The sequence below is a fragment of the Dermacentor albipictus genome, chromosome 6 (assembly GCF_038994185.2).
Source record: "Dermacentor albipictus isolate Rhodes 1998 colony chromosome 6, USDA_Dalb.pri_finalv2, whole genome shotgun sequence".
Lineage (NCBI taxonomy): Eukaryota > Metazoa > Arthropoda > Arachnida > Ixodida > Ixodidae > Dermacentor > Dermacentor albipictus.
Window position 1 is genome coordinate 108,128,996 of NC_091826.1, and position 23,154 is coordinate 108,152,149.

The following is a 23,154-nucleotide window of genomic DNA, read 5'->3' on the forward strand; positions in this document are numbered from 1 at the left end:
CGAGGCTAGGATTCTCCACACACTCCGTTCGCTCTTCCCTAATTTTGCGAAATTTGTCCCAGTCTGTGTACTGGAACATACGCTGTCTCTTCTGCTCGACTTGGAGGTGCGTGGCCAAGATGTAATGGTCGCTACCAAAGTCTACCCCGAGGTTCGTTCACTTGACGGCTGCATTGCTCCTGACAAAAGGGAGATCTGGTGTCGTGTCACGGCTCGACGATGTTCCACATCTGGTGGGGAATGCTGGGTCCATGACTAGCATCACGTTTAGGTTTATAGCCTCACGCCAGAGTTCCTCCCCCTTGTTGGTGTTATATGAGTAGCCCCAGGTGTGGTACGGCGCGTTGAAATCACCAGCTATGATCAAAGGGGAGTCGCGCGCTAGTTGCGTGGCCTTGGTGATTAGGGCTTTGAAGCGTTGTCAGATAACAGATGCCTTGAATAATTCTTGAAGTCACGTGTCACCACGAGCGACGTCACACTGCGGACACGACTACGTACGCGCAGAGGCACGAGTACGTCACCGTCCGGCTTGGAGCGGGCGGCCGCGAGAAGGAAAAACCGCTATCGGTTTGAAATTTCAGATCTTTCCGCAGCGCGTAGCGATTTAATACTTTTCAGACATGATTGTTATCGCGCAATGTATACTCTGCGCTCGTCAGTTAAAAATGGCCAGAACTGGCGAGGGGCCCTTTAAAACAATAGGTTGGTGGTTACAAAGCATAGAAATTAAAAAAGAAAGTTCGCATTGTTCACTTTCTTTAGGAGTCAAGAGTTCAAAACTTTGCTAAGCTCATGCCACACACACAACTGCAAGTGGCCAGGACGACTGCAATCAGGCTACAGGGAAGTGTGTCGCAAGTGTTCCAGAGTACTGAGTGACAGGTTGGTAAAATGTTCCAACTTTCGAAGTACCATCGCCATTTCCGAGCGCAGTGACGACGACGACGCACTGGCTTCCTCTGCCCGGCTTTGCTGAGTGGTCAACTGGTGTGACGCGGTCGATGTTATCGTGGCGCCGATTCCAGCAATCTCGCCCTTTAAGTTGCGCTCGCATGCTCCGAGCTCGCGAGTGATCGCAGCGAGCGTTGCTTCTTGGCTTCCGATTTTTTCTGCGAGGTCACTTAACTGGCATTGGATCACTGGCAGCAGCGGGTCGCAGCTGGAATCCCCTAGCCTCGCCTTCAGTTCCTCAAGAGCTGCGTTCACGCCTTCAAGTGTAACTGCTCTAAGCTCCGTGGACGGGCACTCCGTCACCACAGAAGAAACACCGGCACTGCATCCTGTGGCGTAGTGCGTTGGCAGGTATCTGTGCTGGACTCCCTCGCCGCATCGCAAACACTCCACGGTGTGAAACGTGCATTCCTTCTCGTAGTGGTCCAGCATGCGGTCCAAGGTGCCCGTGTACTCGCAGCCGTGCTCTTCGTTCCAGCAGTACACCTTAATAGAAAATAAAGTACATAAATAACACATTACAATTTTTCGATGACAAACTATTTTTACTAAACGCGCGTTGTATCGCGGGCACTAACATTTAGAACGCATACAAGGTCCTGAATATTTAGCTGCGCTTATAAAAAAAAAATTTTTTTGAGCTCATCGCTGCACTTTTCTAGCTGAAATACTGCAGAACGATCGCATTTTGGCGTTGACTTCGTTTAGTACAATACGTGGCCCATTCAGTTATTTACTTATTCGAAATACATTACCGGCCCGAAAAATTGGCATTGGGTAAGGGAAGCTCCAAAAAAATTACATAGTACGAAGAGCATACAACTATACAGAACATAAAGCGCTTTGTGAATAATGCAAGGAACAATCAAGTTTACACAAACTCCAAAATTCTCAGATCAAGAAAAGAAAAAAAAAGAAGGCATGCAAGAAGGAACGCAGATAAGTTATTTAAAGCAAGAAATGAATTTTTACGAGGGAATTTTTCTTTAACTTCAGCTACCAGGATATAGGGAAGGTCGTTCCACAAGCGGATGACACGTCGAAGTGCAGATGAGTTAAAAGCGTCTGTTTTACCATAGATGCGCATGAACGAAAGATGATTATGCAATCTTCGTGAGGTGAATGGAAAAACTTGCAGAGCTATTGGTGATGGCCCTTGTCCGTGAACGTACTTGTTGAACAGCAATAAAAGTGCTACATCACGACGAGTCTTCAAAGAAGGAATTGATAAATTACTTTTAATTTGCGTTATACTTTTGTTGCCGTTGTAATTTGTGAAATGAATTGAGTGGCTCTATTCTGAACTGATTCTAGCATAATGGTTAAATAAATTTAATGATGGGACCATATTAATGGAACAGTCAAGTTTAGGGCGAACAAATGTATAAGCTAATCTGCGCACATTAGTCGGCGTCTTACGGAGGTTGCTGCGTAAACATCCCAAGGATCGGGAGGCATTTCCGCAGATGTTGTTGATATGTGTAGTCCACGAAAGATTTGATGTCAGGGTTACGCCTAGATATTTGATACAAGCAACTACAGACACAGGATTGTTAATAATATGGTATGAAAAGTTGGAAAGGAAATGTTTGCGAGTGAAAGACATTACATTTATCTTGATTAAGCGACATTAACCAGGTGCTACACCAACTGCTGATAAGGTCAAGATCATTTTGAACTTTTACGTGGTCATCAGTACTAGCAATTGCTCGTTAACTTATACAATCGCTCGCAAAAATACGCACATGTAAAGACGTTATTCGGTAAGCCGTTAATATATATCAGGAAGAGTAGCGGACCGAGGACACTGCCCTGTGGCACAACAGAGGAAACGTAACAGCGGGAAGGAAAACTTGTTAACCACAGTCAAATGCTGCCGATTGGTAAGAAAGCTCCGAATCCAAGATAGCGCTAGTGAATCTAAGGACAAAGAAGACAGCTTAGAAATTAGCCGGCAGTTAGCTATGCGATCAAAGCCTTTTGAAAAATCTAAAAAAACATGCAGTGAGTTTGCAGGTTTCTGTCGAGATTAAAATTTAATTAAGTCGTGAACTCAAATAGTTAGGTGTCGCGCGATAAACCCTTCCTAAATCCATGTAGGTTTGCAATAAAAAAAAGTTATTCTCTAAATGATCGTAAATATGGGAGCTGATTATATGCTCTAGCATCTTACAGCAGAAGGGATTAAGTTATACCAGTCTGTAGTTTAGTGGTAAATTTCTATTGCCACATTTAAAGATGGGAATGACCTTCGCGATTTTTCAGTCTTGGGGAAGCTTTCTTGTTGATGGCCATTGCCGGAATATATGAGCTACTATTTTACTCGAGACTGATATCGTGTTTTTTTAATATCTTTGAGTTTATGTCGTCAACGCCTGCTGATGCGGACGCTTTCAGATTATTTATAATGGATGCGATGCCGTCGACAGTAATGTCAATGGGCTGTAAAAAATTGTGTTCAAGATCAGCTACCTCAGGCACGTTTGAATCGAATTCTGTGGTGTGTACTGACGAAAAAATGAATTGAGCACGTTTGGACAGTCATGGTCTGGAATTGGAATGTGGTCGTTATCATGCAAGATGATGTTACTGTCCTGTCACCCCGGACGCACCGATTCTCAAAATTTTTTGCGCTGGTTGTGAGCAGGGATGGCAAATCGTGCGAAAAGTAATTCTTTCGGGCAGCGCGTACTCTAGCGCAGTATCTTTTCAAGAAGGCGCTGTATTTTTTCGAAAATATTGGAGTGCACGCGCGTATTGCGGCCACGGGTTAGTGAACCAGTGTTTATAATTCGCTATTTTAATTAACGGAACATGTTGACTAACCAGTGTTGTTAACTTGTTTTTGAACAAAGCCCAGTTATGTTGAACTGTTCGGTTACTGAAACAAGGACGTAATACACTAACAAGAAATGTTTCATGTTCAGCGTTAATAACACTGCAATTACTTCCGCTATAGTCACGAAATATCTTAGTTGTGGCAGCAGAAAAATGGGTCGGGACTTTAAGGTTTACTTGCATTAATTTATGGTTACGGAAACCATCTAATTTTGTTATTTTTCAACAGTATTAGGGAGCATTCTCAATACTAGATCCAATATATTGTAAGCACGAGTGGGCTGAATGACGATCTGCGACAGGTTGAAATCCAATATTAAGGCAATGAAGTCTGAAGAAAGGCGGCAGGTCGATGACAACTGCTTCGAGCTTATGGAGGGAAGATTAAAGTCACCGAAGAGAAAAATACTTTCAGTCGGACAAGCCCTAACGGCCTGAGTTATGCTGTTTCGCAGGTCGCTAAGAAAAAACGCACTTGAGTCAGGGGGACGATAAAAGAAACCTAACATTTTTTCCGAACGAGTCACGCATGCAACCCAGACAATTTCTAGATTAGTGTCGGAATCAATTAAAGGAGATGTGAGCCTTTTCGTAACGCCTATAACTACGCCTCAGCCTCGTTTACTAGTGCGACCAAATCGGTAAATATACGAGGTGTGTATGCGACCTATTTCATTGTCTTAAATGTCAGCATGGAGCCAAGTTTCCGTGAAGATGATAATGTCAGAACCTGTATGGTCTAGGAAAGGAGAGACTCGATCGAGCTCGCGCACAAGGCATCGAATATTCGTAAATGATACTGATAGCGACGGTAAGATCCAAGGTTCTGGTGCCTGCTGGGATTCATGGGTCCGAGTTGTATGCTTCAGCTACCTGCTCAGCTGCACTAATGTGCTAGTGACGCCGTTGTACACGTAGGTTGCGCCGTCTATGAGCATTCTGTCGACGCCGAGCTTGAAATACTTCTTTCTAGCCTTCGCGAATTCGATCAGTTTTCTTCGTGCTTCTCGTGTAGCTGGGCGCAAGTCTCCGACTTCTTGGTTTGCCTGGATTCTAAGAAAGAAAATGCAAATTTGCCTGCGCTCGTGGGGATTCGCGCTGCTGATGCAATGGCACAAGCAAAAAGTTGTGTCGCCCGTCCTCTGCAGAAAGCAGCGCTTCGGGGACGGCAGTAGAGGGGGCAACACGCGGCAGCCGTCCCTGAAATGCTGCTGTCTGCAGATGACGTCAGGCGGCGAAACAAGCCTGTGCCAGCGCCGGCATTTCAGACGCCATTTTTTCCCCATCGACGAATACAGTTTCTAATCTTTGTATTAAAAAACGCGCGACTAATCGCACCAAGTGTTATAATAAACGAAGTCCACGCCAAAATGCGATCATTCTACAAAAGTGGAGCATGAACAGTGCGTGATAAGCGCAAAATCTTTTTTTTTTAACACGCGCAGCCAAATATTCAGGACCCTCTACTTACGTGAAGTCCGATGTTAACCAACGTATACGCGATATTCTATAGGCAATATGCTCAAGATTGCCCAAGCAGTGTCTGTCGTTCCCTGAATATTGAAAGGCAGCAAACATGAACAGAAAGTTAAGGCGAATCACTTAATGGGGCTTTTAAAAAGCAGTACAGCTACTCTAACGCAAAACAGCAGGTTTGGTAAGCCAGAATCGAGGAAAGAATGTGCCCTACTTCGACTATTATTCCGGTTTTTAACTCACGCACGGCGAGGGCAGCATTGTTGTTGTTGTTCACCGCATTATCGTGCGGTGAAGGCCGCCAGGGGCTACTCGCTTGCTCGCAAGAAGAATGCGCTCACCCAGTAGGGGTCACGCAGCTTTTACAGGATGGTTGGTAGGGGGAAACAGGGTGGGCGGCATTGGTTGAGGGAATATGTCTTAAAGTAAAAATTTGAAGCAGAAGCAATGTCGGTAGCAGCGCTATTGTTGAGAACAATCACTAATTAACTTATCTAGGCCATGTACCCAACATTCATTCCTGATGTTCAAGTGCGAAGTACAAGAGAAGGAATGTTATTCTTTCAATAGGAGGTGACCATTGATCCCTACAGGAAGTGGGCCAATATTGCAATTTCACTTCAAATGTCGCGTCGAAAGGACAATACCAAAACGTCAGTGTGACGTCGGATATATCAGATGATTAGATTTTTTTTGCATTTCGCTCTCTTGATCTGTCACACTAAAAAATGAAGAAATATTGAGTTTCAACACAATATTCCACATGAGCCTTCATTGAGCTGGTGTTGTAGTTGGTGATTTTTGATAGACACAGAAAGGAATGTTTAGTCAATCTCAATTACTATATTGAAGTTCGGCAATAGTAAATCGGGCACTCTTACCCATTAGGCATGTAGAAAAGAAGTTGCGCAACGAACGCTAATGCAGAATTCCCCTTGTCCCCCTTCTCCGCCCACCCCCAAAAACAACGCCAAAAATTACTTTTGCCTGCTCACCTTCAACCGATTCGCTATCCTGGTAGGGAATTCATAACCAACGCACTCCGCTTCTTCGAATTGCACTTGATCCAGTGGACACTGGCCAACGCCCCCCTCGAGGCTGGCTGCGTGGCAAGACTGGCACAGAGCGTGCGAGCACGGCAACAGCACCGTCTGTTTTGGGATGGTGTGGCAGAGGCCGCATACACGTGAGTTCGGCACCTCATCGACGAACCGCGTCGGTCGCCAGTTGACGCCGCAGACGACGTGGTCGCGAAAACGGTGCACTCGTCCCTGTCCCTGATGCGGCATGGCGGTGTCTTCAGACACGAATGCTACGCTCGCAGAAGAGCGCTGTGGCTTTTTCAAACGAAATTATCGCTTCTGAGTCGTGTCATACACTTTGGCCAAACCTTCAATAGGCAAAGATAAAATGACCCCTGTGCCCAATATCGCGTACAATTCCGAGCACTTTTCGCATATTAAGCTTTGTAACGCGGCGAGGGACAAGTGCTGCGTCATCGTCGCCGACAGCCGTTCCAGGTATCTACCCCGGATTGCGCCGCAGGGGGTGCATATAGATTGTGCTTCTTTTTCCAATATCATTTACCGCCATCCCGCTATTCGATATGGCTAAGCAATTGAGTCACGACGAGAAAATGACGGATTCCTTATCGTCAGCGAACATATTGCGCGTCGTAAAGAAAGCTTCCATATGTAAAGTGGTATCAAAGCAAGGCAAAAGCAAACATACGAATAGCATGTTTAAACAAGCAATGCAGATGTCTTTATCGTAGAACAAAACGAAGTTTAGAACTTTAGCCCGACGGGGAACTAATTCACTGCAATAGCGAGGTTTAGCGAAACGCTTCAACTCATCAGACGCTGTTCTTACTGCACGTGGTTACGGTGTATTGGCGAAACATATTACGCAAGGACGCTCTGGCTGTGCGGAGGCAGCAGCGCCCTGACAGCTGCCAGGCGTCTCATAACGCACAGGCTATGAAGAGCACTGCTAGATGGCGTTGCGCGCGTCGAAACCCAATTTTGCACGATATGAGAATGACGATAAACCATCAACGTAAGTCAGCGTCATGTTAATGTTAATATAATCAGCCAGCATCCATTTCATTTATTATCGCTCATGTTTAATCCATATTCTCAAAACTGTAAAAATATCTCACGAGGTATATAAAAAACTTGACATTTACATATAAATTTGATGTAGATTATACGAACAATCGGAATTAGTGGACGGGACCCTAATTTAATGTGAATGCAGGCCTGTGTTACTTCTTAACATACTGACACCACGTAATGCTAACACCCGCCGTGGTTGCTCAGTGCCTATGGTGTTAGGGTGCTGAGCACGAGGTCGCGGGATCGAATCCCGGCCACGGCGGCCGCATTTCGATGGGGGCGAAATGCGAAAACACCCGTGTACTTAGATTTAGGTGCACGTTAAGGGACCCCAGGTGGTCGAAATTTCCGGAGTCCTCCACTACGGCGTGCCTCATAATCAGAAAGTGGTTTTGGCACGTAAAACCCCATAATTTAATTTTAATTTAACGTAATGATAACAGCGTCTGCGTTACGTTATGTTGGCGCCATGCGCTGATGCCATTTCCATGGGCCATAGCAATACACGGAAACGAATTAGGTTGACTTCTTTTCCTGGACGCAATTGATCCATCTTCCCCGCTAGACATTCCACTACATTTGTTCCCGAGCAATCTTTCCCCATGCTTAATCACCAAGGTGATGCTGACGTGTTACGATGCTAGTGGAATTGCAAGAAAGCGTGTACGCAATGTAATGTCTGACGTTTAACGCGCCTGCCCCGTATGCAATGTCGGAACTATTTGCACCATTTCACGAATGCGTTGGTAAACGCCCTTTACTATAAATGTCCTCTGACGGTTGCGTCCCCAAGTCATTTATAAGTGTCTCTCACGGCATCACTGAGGCGCGAACGAATGTCAGGTTACTCGAGCCCAATGTGGAATAGCGCCTTCAGGGTTAACAAAAGGTTAAAAAAAATATTCCAGGATCTGCGCAAAAAGTGACATTAATAATATACTTCTAGTGCTACGTTCTCCTAGGTGCAGCAATGCCACATAATGTATTTCTATTTTGAAACATAGACGCAAAAGAAAGAGAATCGTACAGCTTTGCATGTCACACTCACGAAGCTTTTAAAACTAAAGCGAAGGTAAAGTAAGTGTAAAGTGAATAATTTCGCCATTTGTTACTAGTGATAATGGATTAACATCGACGTTCGTAAAGCTGACGGGAGTAAATGATTTTCGCTGACAGGGTTCCCTAAAGTGCTACGTCTATACTTTCCAGATTCTTGTGAAGCTTGCGTCAATACTAAATTTTTGTCGCAGTAGCAATCGACTCTTGTACTTGAGCGGGGTGACTCATTTTTTATGACAGAGGGCATCTGCCAGAACGCACGACCATGCTACATACAGCATAGGCAGGAAGCCAGACACGGAGCGAGCCAGGGAGCCAGCCAACTGGTCATTTAATCAGGCAGACATTAAGCCAGTCAGCGAGAGAGATATTTGGTTGTGTTAAGGGTTGGTAGTTACAGCGGGCCGCATTTATGATATTTGACACTGCTATTGTCCAGTAAAACGATACGTTGAATATCATGAAATGCACGGCTCCAACGTATTTCAAGTTAAAGATAAGAAAAATTGAAGAACAAAACGCACGCTGCAACACATTTGAAAGTTTTAAACCCTGCAAATTACATTCGGCGACCATCCCTTTGCTTCGGCAAGCAATTTCGAAATTGCCACGTTGAACGACCACTTCATTTTCTGAAAGTGCGAGTTTGCCCTGCGGCATAACACGGTTGACGCATATTTATGTAATACCCTAACGAAGGGCACACGTACCCGGTATTCCATGACACAGCCCATTTATTTCTCTGCGTATGAGTGTAACTCGAAATTGAGAACTGCAATTGCTAACTTGGCATTGACAACTTTCTAGTGCACCCGTGAATTTCAGTTTATGGATATAATATACAAATACACGCAGTTATTTTTTTTTTCATCAAACCTACAGTCCCTGAACTTTCGCTCACGGCTGTACATATGTACCTAGTTTATTTCACTGAGGTTTAGCCGGGAATTACAGCACGGACCATCGATAAACAAATCGTAAACCGGCAAGGAACTGAATCCTGCGACTCTTTTTGTTGCACTTTATAACGTTATACACACACAAAAAAAACCTCTAGGCATGTCCACTGAAGGCCTCGGAGTAGCGAAAAACAAGCAATATTTGTCGTTTATTTCAAATATATAAAAAAGGCAGTGCCACACCACTATGTGAAAGTGCATGACCAGCGAAGCTGTTAAGCGCACGACACAAAGGTGACACAGAATTTTGAACCAAGTTACGAACATATCTATTGTCCTGATCGATGGTCATCATGACGACAGGTACCCAAACACATTCGCGTATCACCTCTGTTATTAAATGCCTCCGCCACGTAAGGCGCTGAATGGCTCATACCCCCTTCAGGTATCTTTTACGTTTCGATAGGAGGACCTATCTTCGTCAATGGCGGCCTCGTCATCCTCGGCGTGTTGGTTTTAAAGGGTTAGTGCAGGGACGTTACGTGCATGTGTTGTCGCTGGCGGCTGGTTTTAAAGAGAGAGATTACCAGAGGAAACAAGCGCTGTCGTCCGACGTCTGTGAGCTTCATTCCTAAGACGAGGGGACAAGAGCGTGAGAGTGGGCACGCGGAGAGAAAAGAAAAGAAATAGAAGCAGAAAAAAAGAAAAAAAGCGAGGTGCGGGACGCCAGGGCGGCACCAAGACAGACAAAAAAAGGGGGGGAGAGTGAAAGAAAAAGAAAGAGAAAAATGAAATTTTTAAGAAATACGGGGGTTTGGGAGCGTGCTGGGGATGCGAAAGATTAGGAGGTATTCAGGGGGAGTCGTTGGCGGCATGTTTTTGAGGCATTAGAACGGCCGGTCAAGCGGTCAGTGCGCGAGTAACACAAAAGACAAAAAAAAAGAAAAACAGACACACACAAAAAAAACATGAGTTGAAAGTGACTTGAGTAGCATAGCAGCAATACGTCGAGTAATTTTGAAATAGTTAAGATGGCGACGAGGAGTCTGCGGTGCAATGTATGGGGTGACTGAAGGCAGCGGCATGGTCTTTCAAGGGGCACTACCCTAGTCGCTCATCGTAGGTGTCGTTACGGCGGCATCCAGAAATGGCGATACTCTGGGTTGAGGCGCCGAAAAAGGCATATTGACTTCGGAATGTGTTGATGAGGGGGTTTAAAAAAATAGATTTAAAAAAAGGGGGGAAGGGAAGGGAGAGGGGGAGGGGGGGGACCGAAACCGGAATAACAAACAGGAGGGGGACGCGCGCAGAAGCGGGCGGGGGCAAGTGTACATGGAAGAAAGGGTTCGTACAGTTGGTATAGACGTAAAAACCTGAAAGAGTACATTAAATTGAGTAGTAGGCAGGAAAACGTTTTTTCGAAATGGAAGAGTAGGTGAGGTTAAGAATTAAAGTTTGCTGGTGGCCTAATGTGTTTTGTGTCTTGGTTGATGATATGAGAGTTTCAGATTTAAGTTACCGCTTTTAAAGATTCTAAGTTGCCGCGTGCCAAATTAATTCCTGTCGGGTGTAGGCAATTAAACTTGTGTATGAGGTATGATTCCGTATACTTTCTTTCGCGAGGGGAACGGAAATTTGTTTGTAGTATATAGAGCCTTGCTCTGTCAAATATATAACCATATTCATTAAAGTGGCTGGCTACTGCTTTGGGTAAATTGTGTTTTGTGTCCGCGCGGTGACCATTGAGTCTTGTATTAATTTGTTGTCCAGTCTCACCTATGTATTGTTTGCTACAAGCGGCGCATTCTAGACAGTAGACTACGTTGCTTGATGTGCAGGTGAAAGCCGAAATTACCTTGTGTGTGTAATTCGACGCTGTACTTTTTACTGTAGTAGCATATTGAATGTGTTTGCATGTAGAGCACCTGGGGTGACCACAGGGATCAGTTCCCAACTTCCTCTTTTTCTGTAGTTTGGCGTGCACAAGAACATCTTTAAGACTAGTGTTGCGTCTGTAGGCTACTCTGGGAGGGTCGGGAAAAATCTTTGTAAGTTTCTTGTTGCTGGGAAGAATTGGGTAGTATTTACTTAGGATGTTATTCACGTTTGGGAGTGCGTTTGAGAACTTAGTAGTAAGAAGAGGCGTTGTTGTTCTTGTGATCCTCGGGCGGGGCTTGAGGACCTCGGCTCGATCAAGTTTGGTTGCAGCGATGTAGGCTGTTTGAAGGTCACTGTTTGGGTGGTTCCTGTTTGATAGCGTTTCTTTAAGGTGATCGACTCTATCTATGTAGTCTTGGTTTTCAACGCAAATGCGACGTAGTCGTGCGGCTTGGCCTTTAAAGATGCTTTGTTTGCAATGTCTGGGATGGTGGCTGGTATATTCTAGGTACTGTTGTTTGTTGAAAGGCTTCCCTATACAGCGTTGTCTTTAGCTCACCATTGTCAATGTATATTGTTGTGTCCAGAAAGTTTATGCGCTCAGTTGAGGATTCTGATGTGAATTTTATTGCAGGGTGAACAGAATTTAGAAAGGCTACATATTTATCTAGACTGTCCTGACCATGTCTTTCTGAGGCACCTTATCCCTGTTTACAAACTTTATACCCCCTTAAGCAATAGTTCATACCCCCGTATATGCGGGCTCCTCATTACGAAGACAAAAGAGCAGTGGAATTCTACGCTGCAACGATGAGCGGAAACGAAGCCAGCTGCGGAAGAAGACGGCGACGAGGAACGCCTGAGCAGTGCCACGAGCGCGTTCGCGCCGTTCCGCCGAAGGGCACCAACACAGAAGACGACGACGTTCGAGCCATTGCTGATGATGCTGCTTACATATCGCCGATTCCACGAAACCCCGGGTCTCAACGATATACAGATTCGCAATAATATTACCCTTGGCGGCCTTAACAGGCGCACACTACGTCACTAACTACGTCATACACTCACAGAGACACACTGAAAGAAGCAGCGAAATGCGTTTGATTTTGTTTTTGGCCCTTTCACTCTCTCTATTCAGCGGTAAGTTATTGCGTGCGTATGCCATCAAATCCCGGATACTAGCCTTGCATAGCTTAGCTGTAACAAGCCTTACATTTTGCAAACGTGAATTCGTTCGTTGTCAGCGTCGCTCCGATCGGCCAGCCTGGGCAGCGACCTTCTTGCCCGTCTGGCTTTAGTGGGATGGAACGGCTTTTGGGAAGCTCACAATGCATGCCCTCGGACAGACCAGCGGCGGCACCAGGGCGAGACACGTCCGACAGCTACGGGGATGATGGATGACCCTTGGTCGCCGACTGCGATGCTGAGACCAAGGAACTCCTGCGAAAGTGCGTTCTATGCCTTTTCTCTGCGGCCGCTGCTACCCGCCCAAGTCTATCGACAGACGAACCAGCAAATCGCTGGGCCATCCTAGCAGCCAAAGCGCGCCAATGGAGTCATGCGTGACACCTCCTGTCCCCTTCTTTCTCTATTGGGCCAGTGAACGGGGTGCGCCTGTGGCGATTTCTACGAAGGTGTTCCGTGAACAATGGTGCCGGAATGATTGTGTGCACCCTCGCCGTGAAGGTCAACGACACGAACGCTTCGTTCGGAGGAAGGTTTCTCTGGCGTTGGGATCTGTGGAGACCAAGGGGACTTAAGCCGGCTTTTTCGATCCTGCTTTGGTGTGCTAGTGTGTCTTGAAGTGCTCTCTCAAAAGATGCACTCTGGTTTGATGTGCAACTCATGCTACGTGAACGACGTACTGCGCTCCGTACTCCGAGCAGTTCGAGTATTCCTTGTTTTGTAGATAGTTTTGCCTCACAAAACTATCTACAAAACAACCCTGTTCTATCTAACCCTGTTCCTCACAAAACTATCTAAATAAACCCCCTTTTCTTTTCCTCATCCTCTCGACCTCGTACGTTTCATGAAAGAAACAACCCTCTCCAAGAAAACAGGGCCGCTATGTTGTACACGTTTGAGAAGCCGACGTTCGATTTCGCCTCACGCGATTGGACTAGATTGGCCTAGGCCGTGATATCGGCGTAGCCTGGACAGTCGCGCGAGGCGAAATCGAACGTCGGCTTTTCGAACGCGTACGAGATAGCGGCCCTGGACGACGGCGTCGGAGCTCTCAGCCTCCGTTTGGCGGTCTCGTTGCGTAGGCCAGCTACTCGTTACGAGATGCACCGGCGGCGTAGGCTAGAGAGGAATCCTCTGCGTGAGGACAGAATCCGAGGCAACAATCTCCGAATCCTACAGCGGAAACAGTTCGACTTTTTGATACCCCCGTCACGCGACACATCTAATTTCATTTACTACAAATGACATTCGCTAGTAATGCAATTTGTTCGCTGTTACACGGTAAAAGATTATAAAATCCGTTGAACACAATACAAACAAATGAATTCGCCAAGCACATTCGCAATCGTTACGGAACCGAATATGCATCTTCAACGCCCACACCCTACCGGTCACCTTCGCAAACAGTACATGCCTTTATTTTTGTTCTTTACCAAACCAGGGGCGTAGCCGGGGGGGGGGGGGGGGGCTTATGGGGCTTCAGCCCCCCCCCCCCGAAATTTTTTCGTGCTGTCCACGCCCCGCCTGCCAAAACAACCCTTGGCGCCGGAAATCATGCTCGGTTTTGTCAAGAATGTCCTTTTCACGCTCGAAAAAGCATTTTTGCGCGAACATTGCGAAATCGGGCTGGATTTCGCGGCAACGCCCATGCGCCGGGAGTCACATATCGTAACGCAAGGAGCTCCATCCGAGCACAAAGTTCCAACACCGTGGCAGGCGGGCTTGTCGCGGCATCTCGCTAAGGCCGCGGAATCGGGAGCCCTTTCGATTTCAATTCTGACACTTTATGGCTATAAAGTTCTAATAAACCTTTGATGCGAAAGGTGCATTGATATTTCCAAAGTCGTGCTTTAGATTTTCAATTCCATAACTTTGTGGGCTTAATGTTGTTATAAACATTTGACGCCAAAGGTGAATTGACTTTTCTAAAGTCTTGGATTGGAACATACAACGAAACAAGCCAAATCAACACACTATCAGACAAGTTGACAAAAAACGCAGCGAGATCCGATGAGACAAAGTGTTGTGGTGGTTCATTTGTGCCGTCATGTGGCGTAAAAAAATATCATTTTTTTGCACTTACGCGAAAGGATCCATGTCAAGACACTAAAGCCAGCCAGGTTAACTACGTTCTTATTTATTTTTTTGCTACTGTGTCTTTTATTCGTGAGGACACATTGAGCCTCTTAATTTTTTTTTAATCTCGCTACCCCACCTGCGGGCTGTGCCAGAGTCAGCCAGAGCGCATTCGTTTTTCTTTTGTTGCCCCGAAACCACCGCGCGGCGTTCTTCGGTGCGCGTGTGGTTTTCTCTGGCCGAGTGCATTTTCGCCTGGCAGAGTTTTGGACGCCTCCTGGTTAGCAGACGAGAAAAAGAAACAATGGTCGCTCACCGCCATCACTGTGAAGACTTGACGGATTACACCGTGCTCGCTTGAGCGCAACCTCTCCTGAAAGTCTTGTCTCGCCGGTGAAAGACCGAGCACTATGTGTATGGTTCTCGGTGGACCAAGCGTCTCTCGTTTTCTTCGATATTCATTCGGTAGCCAGATTAGGCGCCCAAATTAGGCATTGGATTGTGGCCAACATACTCTGCTTTGCGTCTTCTTTTTTTAACTTTGGTGCCCCCACCCCACAAAAAGAAAAAAAAGAGATACATTGTTGCGACGCAGCGAACTGCCGCATGGTGACTCTTACTTCTTTTGCGGAAAGTAATCGGCCACGGCACGCTTCGGTTGCCGGATACTATTATTATATTATTGTGATAGCAATTATATGAAGACTCCAGGCACAATCCTGCTGTCGCCGTCGCCCTAATGTTTCGTGTGAAGTCTCAGGGCAATAACGTCGTGACCGCGCGCCGCATCCTCTGTGTGCGATTGAAAGCGTAGGAGGGGGGGGGGGGGGGGGATAGAATGGGTGAGCCGACGATGGTGGCTCAGTCTTGTGTGCGCAAAGGAAAAAAGCGGGGAGCAAGTGCGCCACCTTTTGTCGCACGCGATACATCGGATGGAATGGATGGAATAGGAGCGGGATCTAGGATTCTGTGAATCTGTGATTGCGCTACATGTTTATTTGCCTCGTTTGACGCATTATACAAGTGAATTTTTCTTAGATACCTAGTTTATTGGAGACTTATACGTATATTTAAATATCTTGTTGTGAGGTATTGTGTATACGTGCAGTGAACTTTCTTTCCAGTGACAATTTTTTGCCCTTTATCAAACATTTGTATATTCCATTGTATCTTCAAATTTCTAATGAACGAGGGCGAGTTAAATGAAAGTGAGCCTACCCTACCCGCGCAGTAATGGTTCGGTTCATTATCTGCGAGGCATGCGCGTAGCACACAGGCATCTTTCATTTACAAAAGCGACACGCAGATGTGTGGGTAAATGTTCTTTAATGCTCTCATACACTGGATTGAACATGGTTGCGTGACGTAATGGACACTTCAGAAGATGAGCAGCGGGGTGCCGTGAATGTTTTTACAGCTGAAGGTGGCTCCCAAAAGGAAATAATTCGCCATATGGCTGCCGTGTACGTTGAACATTGCATTTCATTGGCCACTATGAAGCATTGGAGCAAACGGTTGAAAAAGGACGTGAAAGTTGCAAAGATGATTCAAGACAGGGCCAATGCCATCGTGCAATCACCCCCAACACAAGTGCAAATGTTGATGAGCTGGTGAGACAAGAACGGAGGATAAACATTAATGAACTGGCAGAGCGTGTGAACATCAGTCACGATTCGGTTCACATCATAATTCATGAACATCTCGGTCATCGGTCATTGGTCAGTTGCTTTGGAAACGCGCAGTCGCTCGTGTATTTGTGCTCAAAAAGTGCAGGAAATAATGCACGGTAATGGGGTAGCTTGGAAATGAGATCTTTTCATCATATTCCATGCTACTGTTTTGGGTGAGTCAGGTATTTTCTTCGCCATTCCTATTCTTACTGTGCCCCCATGCTCCCGAGATCTTCGCATGAACGCGCCTTTATCCATCGAAGAACGGGACGCCGCACTTGCTGGGTGCATGCGATCTTCGTCAACAAGATCCGATGGCATCCCATACTCTACGCTTGCAAAGCTTGGTGAAGAGGTCAGAGATGCACTTCTTGGCCTATACAAGGCATCATGGCGTGACAGCCTGGTCGTGACAGACGGACCAACGCCATCTAGCTATACCAGTAGTGGTGTACCGCAAGGCGGAGAACTCAGCCCTACCCTTTTTAATCTGGTAGTCGTTGGTCTCGCTGATGCGTTACCGCAAACCATTCAGCTCTCCGTACATGCAGACGACATTTGCATATGGGCTTCAGGCATGACACGTGTACAAGTCCGCGCACGACTTCAGAAAGCCTCAACGGCTGTGTCAACATACCTAAGAAGACAAGGCTTGGAGCTTTCTGCTGAGAAATGTGCACTCATTGCTTTTACTCGCAAAGCGATGGCCCCGTATGCTTTGCGGATTAATGTCCAAACTATACGATATAGACGAACGCACCGATTTCTTGGCGTTATCACTGATAGAGACTTGTCTTGGAGCCTTCACGTCTCGTACATGGCAGAGCGTTTGGCCGCCATTGTGGACTTTCTTGGGTTCCTCGGTGGGAAGTCCTGGGGTGCAACAGTACCATCAATGTTGCAACTGTATAAATCACTGTTTTGGGGCTTCCTGTTGTACAGCTTACCTGTACTAGGAAATACTTGCACTACATATATCCGCAAAATCCAGAATGTGCAAGCACAAGCACTCAGAACTTGTCTCTGTCTCCGAAAAGCTGCATCATCGATTGTGGCATTGGTCACTGCCAGAGACGCTCCTTTGACAGTCTACATCGATACAGATGTTCTGTGAGCACACATCCGACACCTGACTCGGATTCCCTCCTACCATCTTGCTTGCTTGCCAGCAGAAAGGCCACTTGCCATTACAATTTTCGCCTACTAAACAATTTTCAGACCCGTTGTGGTGTCTGCATCGGCCGCAAGTGCAGTTGACAATTCCGGGCGTCAGAAACAAAGCTGGAGCGCCTTTGCAATCTTTGAAATAAGCAACTTTTGAACACATTCACAACGTGCACAGATTCCGCCAATATGTCTACACAGATGGTTCAGTGAAACTCAACAGCTCTGCTGCTATAATCTTATTCCCCGCAAAATCTGAAGAAATCAAATTAAAAACTTCATGTGTAACCACATCGAAGGGTGCAGAACTCGCAGCCCTCCGTGCTGCACTTTATTTCATTAAGCAGGAACCGCCGCAACAATGGACAGTCTTTAGTAACTCCAAGGCAGCCCTTCAGTGCTTACAAAACCCAATGCGCCATGGACCCAATGAAGAAGTAGCCTCAGAAATTTGGCACATATATCATTACAGTCATTACACGGGACGCAAAACAGTCTTCCAATGGCTTCCAGGACATTGCAACATCAGTGCGAACGACCATGCCAACGATGCCGCCCGATCTGCGCATGAAAGTAATCAACGCGTCTTCATTCCGCTTTCGCAAACATACGCTGCGGCTTGGCTGCGATTGATGTTCCATTCTTGTAATTTGCCCCCGTGGGACTCGAACGTTTTCACCATGTGTGGTTTGCGTTCGTTGTCTCCGGACATACGGATGCACCTCCCGCCTGCGTTACCACGACGTGAACAGTCCATGCTGTACCGTCTGTGGCTAGGTGTTGCTTTTACGAACTCACACGCTTTCCTTATTGCGGCCAACAGCCCCACGTGCGACACATGCAACAGTGAAGAGACGCTCACACATATTATCTGTGTCTGCCCGCGATATAGTGCCCAGAGACAAGTGATGTGCAGAGTACTGGACCAGTTGGACAATCATCCGCTATCAGAAGTGAGATCTTGAGATCAGCGCTCTGAAAGAACATCCACGTTTAAGGCCTTACTCGCGTTATTAATGTTCCTGCGGTCTATGGGGCTTCACGATAGACTTTAAGAATGCCGCCCCCTATCGCTCTATAGTGTACGCGCTTTGTTACTGCTCGTCTCGCTTTCTTTCTATCTCCCCCTTCCACTCTATTTCTCTTTTTAACCCCCTTAGCCCTTCCCACCGTGCCGGGTAACCAACCCGAACTATCTCTAGTTAACCTGGCGTCCTATCTCTGTATTCTGTCACCCTCTCTTCTTTGCCATGTATGCAAGAGCGAATTGATTTTGTTTGTAACTCCACCCGTTCACCACTTTCGCACGTTTAGCCTCTACGCGCAGTATTCCTAGAAGGTCTAAATACTGAAATGGCACATGCTTGTAATTTACTTGCTTCAGCTGATGCCGTCCGATGGAACATCGTACGGCAATGACTACTACTAACCTAGCGCCACAACGTTGGATGAGTGCACAAAAATCCCAGAACGAGCATGCATATAGAGCGAAATGAACATGTGCTCATTTACAAGGCGTCTTGCCTGTACTTTATGAAATCACGCGCTGCACAGATTCGATAGAGATTGATTTGATGATGGCGATGGAGATTCGATGAAGACAGAGACAAATATGCAAAAGTCATTGAATTTTCTGTTGTCTACCAACAAAATTGCGACGCTTTGTTGCCAACACTGAAACTAGCCGAACTGTGCACCCACTGCGTAAGACCACCGAATTCATTCGTTCACAGAGAAAACAGCAAGATGAGTCCTGGAAGTGCCATTTAGTTGTAAGGATGGCTTCGCACTCTCCATCTTTCGCCTTGGCAGTATAGGCAACCTTGGTCTCTAGATATGTGCTGCGGCCTTACCTTGGCGTGTCATCGGTAATTGTGTCATGAAGAATGTCCATAGTGACTGATAATTATAGACACAAAAATAGTGTTGGAAGAAATTACAGACTAACTATGGCGGAGGTGGAGTCGTTAGAAAAAAAATGATACGCGCGTCTGCGCGTGCTTCCCCTACATGTGACGTCATTGGGGCACGTCAGTACATTGCACAGACGTCATTGGTGACTACACAGCAACGTAATTGCTGTGCCTTCGCTTGTCTACCTTAAACGCAGGCATTCCCGGGCAGATCATGGCGATTTTTGGCTTCAAATGCGATGACTAGACTGAAAAGACATGTTAAAGTTTTCTCTTGCCCGTGTTTTCTATGGGTGTTGTGAAGTCGTGCCAAACGTAGAAAATGCTCGTCTATTCGTCGTCTTTTTTTTTTCAAATAAGCAATAGTGCCGCATGCATAACCGGCTTCCGCTTCCATCAAGCGACCTCTCCCGGTCGAGAAAGCATGCGGAGCTTAGTCGTGAAACCTCTTACAAGTACTAGTATTCTTTTCAACGTTCCCGTATACCTTACTTCCGCATGTCTTAACTCATTCTGTTTTCAGCAGCAACTAATGCCGGACATTCAAATCCACCTCAGGATAACGCGAGTGCAGAAGTGAACACAGCAATAAATACAATATTTTTCTCGTCATACGCTTCGTAAACTTAGTGCGCAACTCAGAGTTAAACATATTTTGTTAATCATGTGATGTTGTTTTTTCTCCCTAACTTGTTCTTTCCTGTTGTTGTTGTTGTTGTTGTTGTTGTTGTTGTTGTTTGCCTTCTGCAGGTCGTATACAAACAATCGAGGCGTTCTATATTCTGGAGGGACCCACCGTGGTAGCTTAGTAGCTTTGGCGTTACTCGGCTAATCTCGAAATCGCCCGGTTTCATCTTTGCCGCTAGGTCAGCGCTGCGAGGTGAGTGAAATGAAAGAACGCTATTTTAACTTACATTCACGCGCACGTCAATGAGCTCCAGCTGGTAAAAATTATTTCATAGCACTCCACAGTACGGCGTGCTTCATCTTGACATCATATTTCAGGGCATGTAATATCGCATATTTCGTTTTAATTTGCTAGAGTAAATTCTTTCATTCAGGCATGTAATGCATGTCATTCCAAATCACAAGTTGATGTTCCCTGTCGGTACAAGCTTTTTCGCACTCACTGCGCAAGGCTAAGTGGGCACCGAAACTCTGTCGAGCAGCAAGGTTCAATTCTGTAGGCACCTCTTTTCGTCTTGAAGAAAGGAGAAGAGTTTGCACATTTATACATTCATTCACCTGTCAATAAAAGCCATGCTTATCCTGCTCAGAATAAAAACTTAAATGCAAACTGAAGTTTTTGCAAAAATTTCGGCGTTAAAACACGATGGCTCAAAAAAAATCCTAGGGCAGTCAAATATGTGTTTCACTGCATAATTAGAGGCATATAGAAACTCCGCGCCACTGCAGAAAATTTTCGGAAAGGGGAGGGGGGGGGCTTTATAGGTTATACGGAATTTAACTTTTGCGTAACCAGCGACAGATAGGCCAACAAAAACTGCAATTTCCCCTTCCACGGCTGTGCACACAGAGAACAACTAAAGATTTTAGATCACTTGGAATGAATCGAGGAATTAGAACCATCTTCATTTTGAGTATTATATATAGAACGTGTCTGAGGCACCAAGTATTAAAAGATACTTCTTATTACACAATTAAGAAAAATTGCATGCACACTGTTTAGAGCCTTGTTTAGAAACCAACAATGATCCTTTAGACTTTTACATCCCATTCGACTAATCAAATTAGCAAATTTCTATCGCTCTCTCTAATTGTCAAGATGTCAGAAGAATCGTAAGAAACGAAAGCAGTGTCCATGTTGTCCTGTGCTTATCTTTGCCGCGTTTATTTTCGCTACAATTAATTCCAACGAAAATCAGCCGTGTTTACATTTCCTGAAAAGCCAGAAAGCCCGCGTAATGGAAAAAGCACCACGTGGCCATGAACTCGTGCGCGCGCAAAATCGGTGACGTTAAGTGAGCTCAGTGGAAAAGCGAGATACACAAGACTTTAATCTATAACAAGTTAGCACTGCATACGGAAGTGCCCGATTTCTGTTTTCAGTTCGCGATGCGTTGCGTAATTATTCATGCGAAAGCGTTATGTGTCCACTGAGGCAGAAAAGCCGGCGTTCTAGGCAACGAGTGGTACTAAAAGACATCAGTATAAGTGACGTCATCAGCGTCCTTACGACGACAGTAGAAATACAGAATTAAGATTAGAACAATTATTAGTAACGTGACTTAAGAGGCAGTGAAGTGAATTAAGGTGAAGTAGAAGGAATGTAGATGAAATAAGCTGAATTGAAGTCCATTCAATCACACGAAGGTGGTTTGAAGTGCATTACACTATATTAAGGTGGATTAAATATTGTACAAATTAGAGAAAGGTGGATTAAGGTGGAATAAATTGGATTAGGGTGAATTAAGCTTGATAAGATGACAGCAAGGTGGAATAAAGTGCATTTAGACTGATACTAATTTGAGAAAGGTCGACTAGGGGATATTAAGGTTCAGATGTGAATGACACGTGACAATGTATAACGTCAAGTATCAGGAAAAAAATTGAGAAGTCTTAATCTTTTGATAATCGTATTCTCGTGAGCATACTTAAGTTAGTGTCGATTTTTTTCATCGAGGCTGTTCAGACGAGTTCTGCAATGATTTTCATGTGGTAATGAAATACACCATCGTCGTCTATCACCAACAGTAAATCAAACGAAGAGTGTTTGAGCTCCGAGTTTGCTTTGAAACGTAATGTCAAAAGATTATAACATAAAATTTACCTTGCGTATATCTCATTCCAATATACGATGGCTTACATGTCCGTTCCTTTGAAGCTGTAATTCCCAATTTTTTCTGTCTCTCTTGATGTTGTAATGGCTCTATCTTGGATGTCAGCGGAGCCTTTTCACAGCTGCCGCGGCGCAAACTGATGCCCTGCTGCTGTAACGCACCCTGTGGGGCAGCTATCTGTAAGCACAGCTTGTCTTGCGCACAAGAATGATGAAACGTAGCAAAGAATGCCGGTTGCGAATGTGATAACAGGTTTAACACACATCCCCTATGAAACAGGTACCAGACTGCTCTCAAACGTAACTCTAACAGGTGCTGTGTTCTCGCTTCAAGCAAGCTACGACTCAGAAAATAGCGCCCTAGTGCTTTCGAAGGGTGGGTGACTCAGTAACACAGCTTTGTTCTATCAGTTGCCAGATTGAAATGCTTATGTGAAGGTTTCTTTCAAAACTTTATCCTATGACTCGAAAGATGAAAACTGTGGCAGGATTTTGAGCTCGCCGCTACACCTGTTATCGGGAAACTGTTTTTCAGAAATTGACACCGCTTCTCTACCTATGCAACCACCTGCAAGTCGCAAACTGTCGCTTTTGCCGTTCTTTTAAAGTATTTGAACCCACACAGATGCTTATGATGCCTTTCAGATGTAGCTGCTCCTGCCTTTTCATGGCGTTTGCTTACTGTGTATAGGAGGAGGAGGAAAGCGAAAAGCAGAAGGCAGGGAGGTTAACCAGAATAACGTCCGGTTAGCTACCCTACACCGGGGGAATGGGAAAGGGGAAAACAAAGATCACAGGGAGAGAGAGGAGGGAAGGAAAGAAGGAAATTGCGGCGAGTTCGCTGACGCGTGTGGTCTTACAGAAATCGCGTTAATAGTCACAGATGGTCGCACAAACCCGTCGTCCTTAAGAAACACAAAAGCGCCTTCACCGCTTTATGAGCCGACGGATGATGGGGGCGGTGTTCCAGCAGCACCTGCACAGAAAGCGGCCGATTGTCCAGTTTTTGAAAAGCTTGGCAAGTTCTTGTCTCTCAGGGGTGCATCGTGGACAGTGGCAAAGCAGGTGGTTGATGTTTTCTTCGGTGCCACAGACCTCGCATGCTGCACTGTCAGTCACTCCAAT

At 45.7% G+C, this 23,154-nt stretch overlaps 1 protein-coding gene across 1 annotated transcript; it reads right to left on the minus strand.

Annotated features, from left to right (window-relative positions):
* Positions 1-536: 536 nt before the first annotated feature.
* Positions 537-6,748, minus strand: LOC135904980 (uncharacterized). The gene is made up of 2 exons (XM_065435974.2): positions 6,264-6,748; positions 537-1,440 (listed from the first exon to the last, which is right to left on the minus strand). Exons 1-2 carry the CDS (start codon positions 6,555-6,557, stop codon positions 841-843), a joined length of 894 nt encoding a protein of 297 aa, XP_065292046.1. The 5' UTR covers positions 6,558-6,748; the 3' UTR covers positions 537-840.
* Between the last annotated feature and the right edge of the window lie 16,406 nt (positions 6,749-23,154).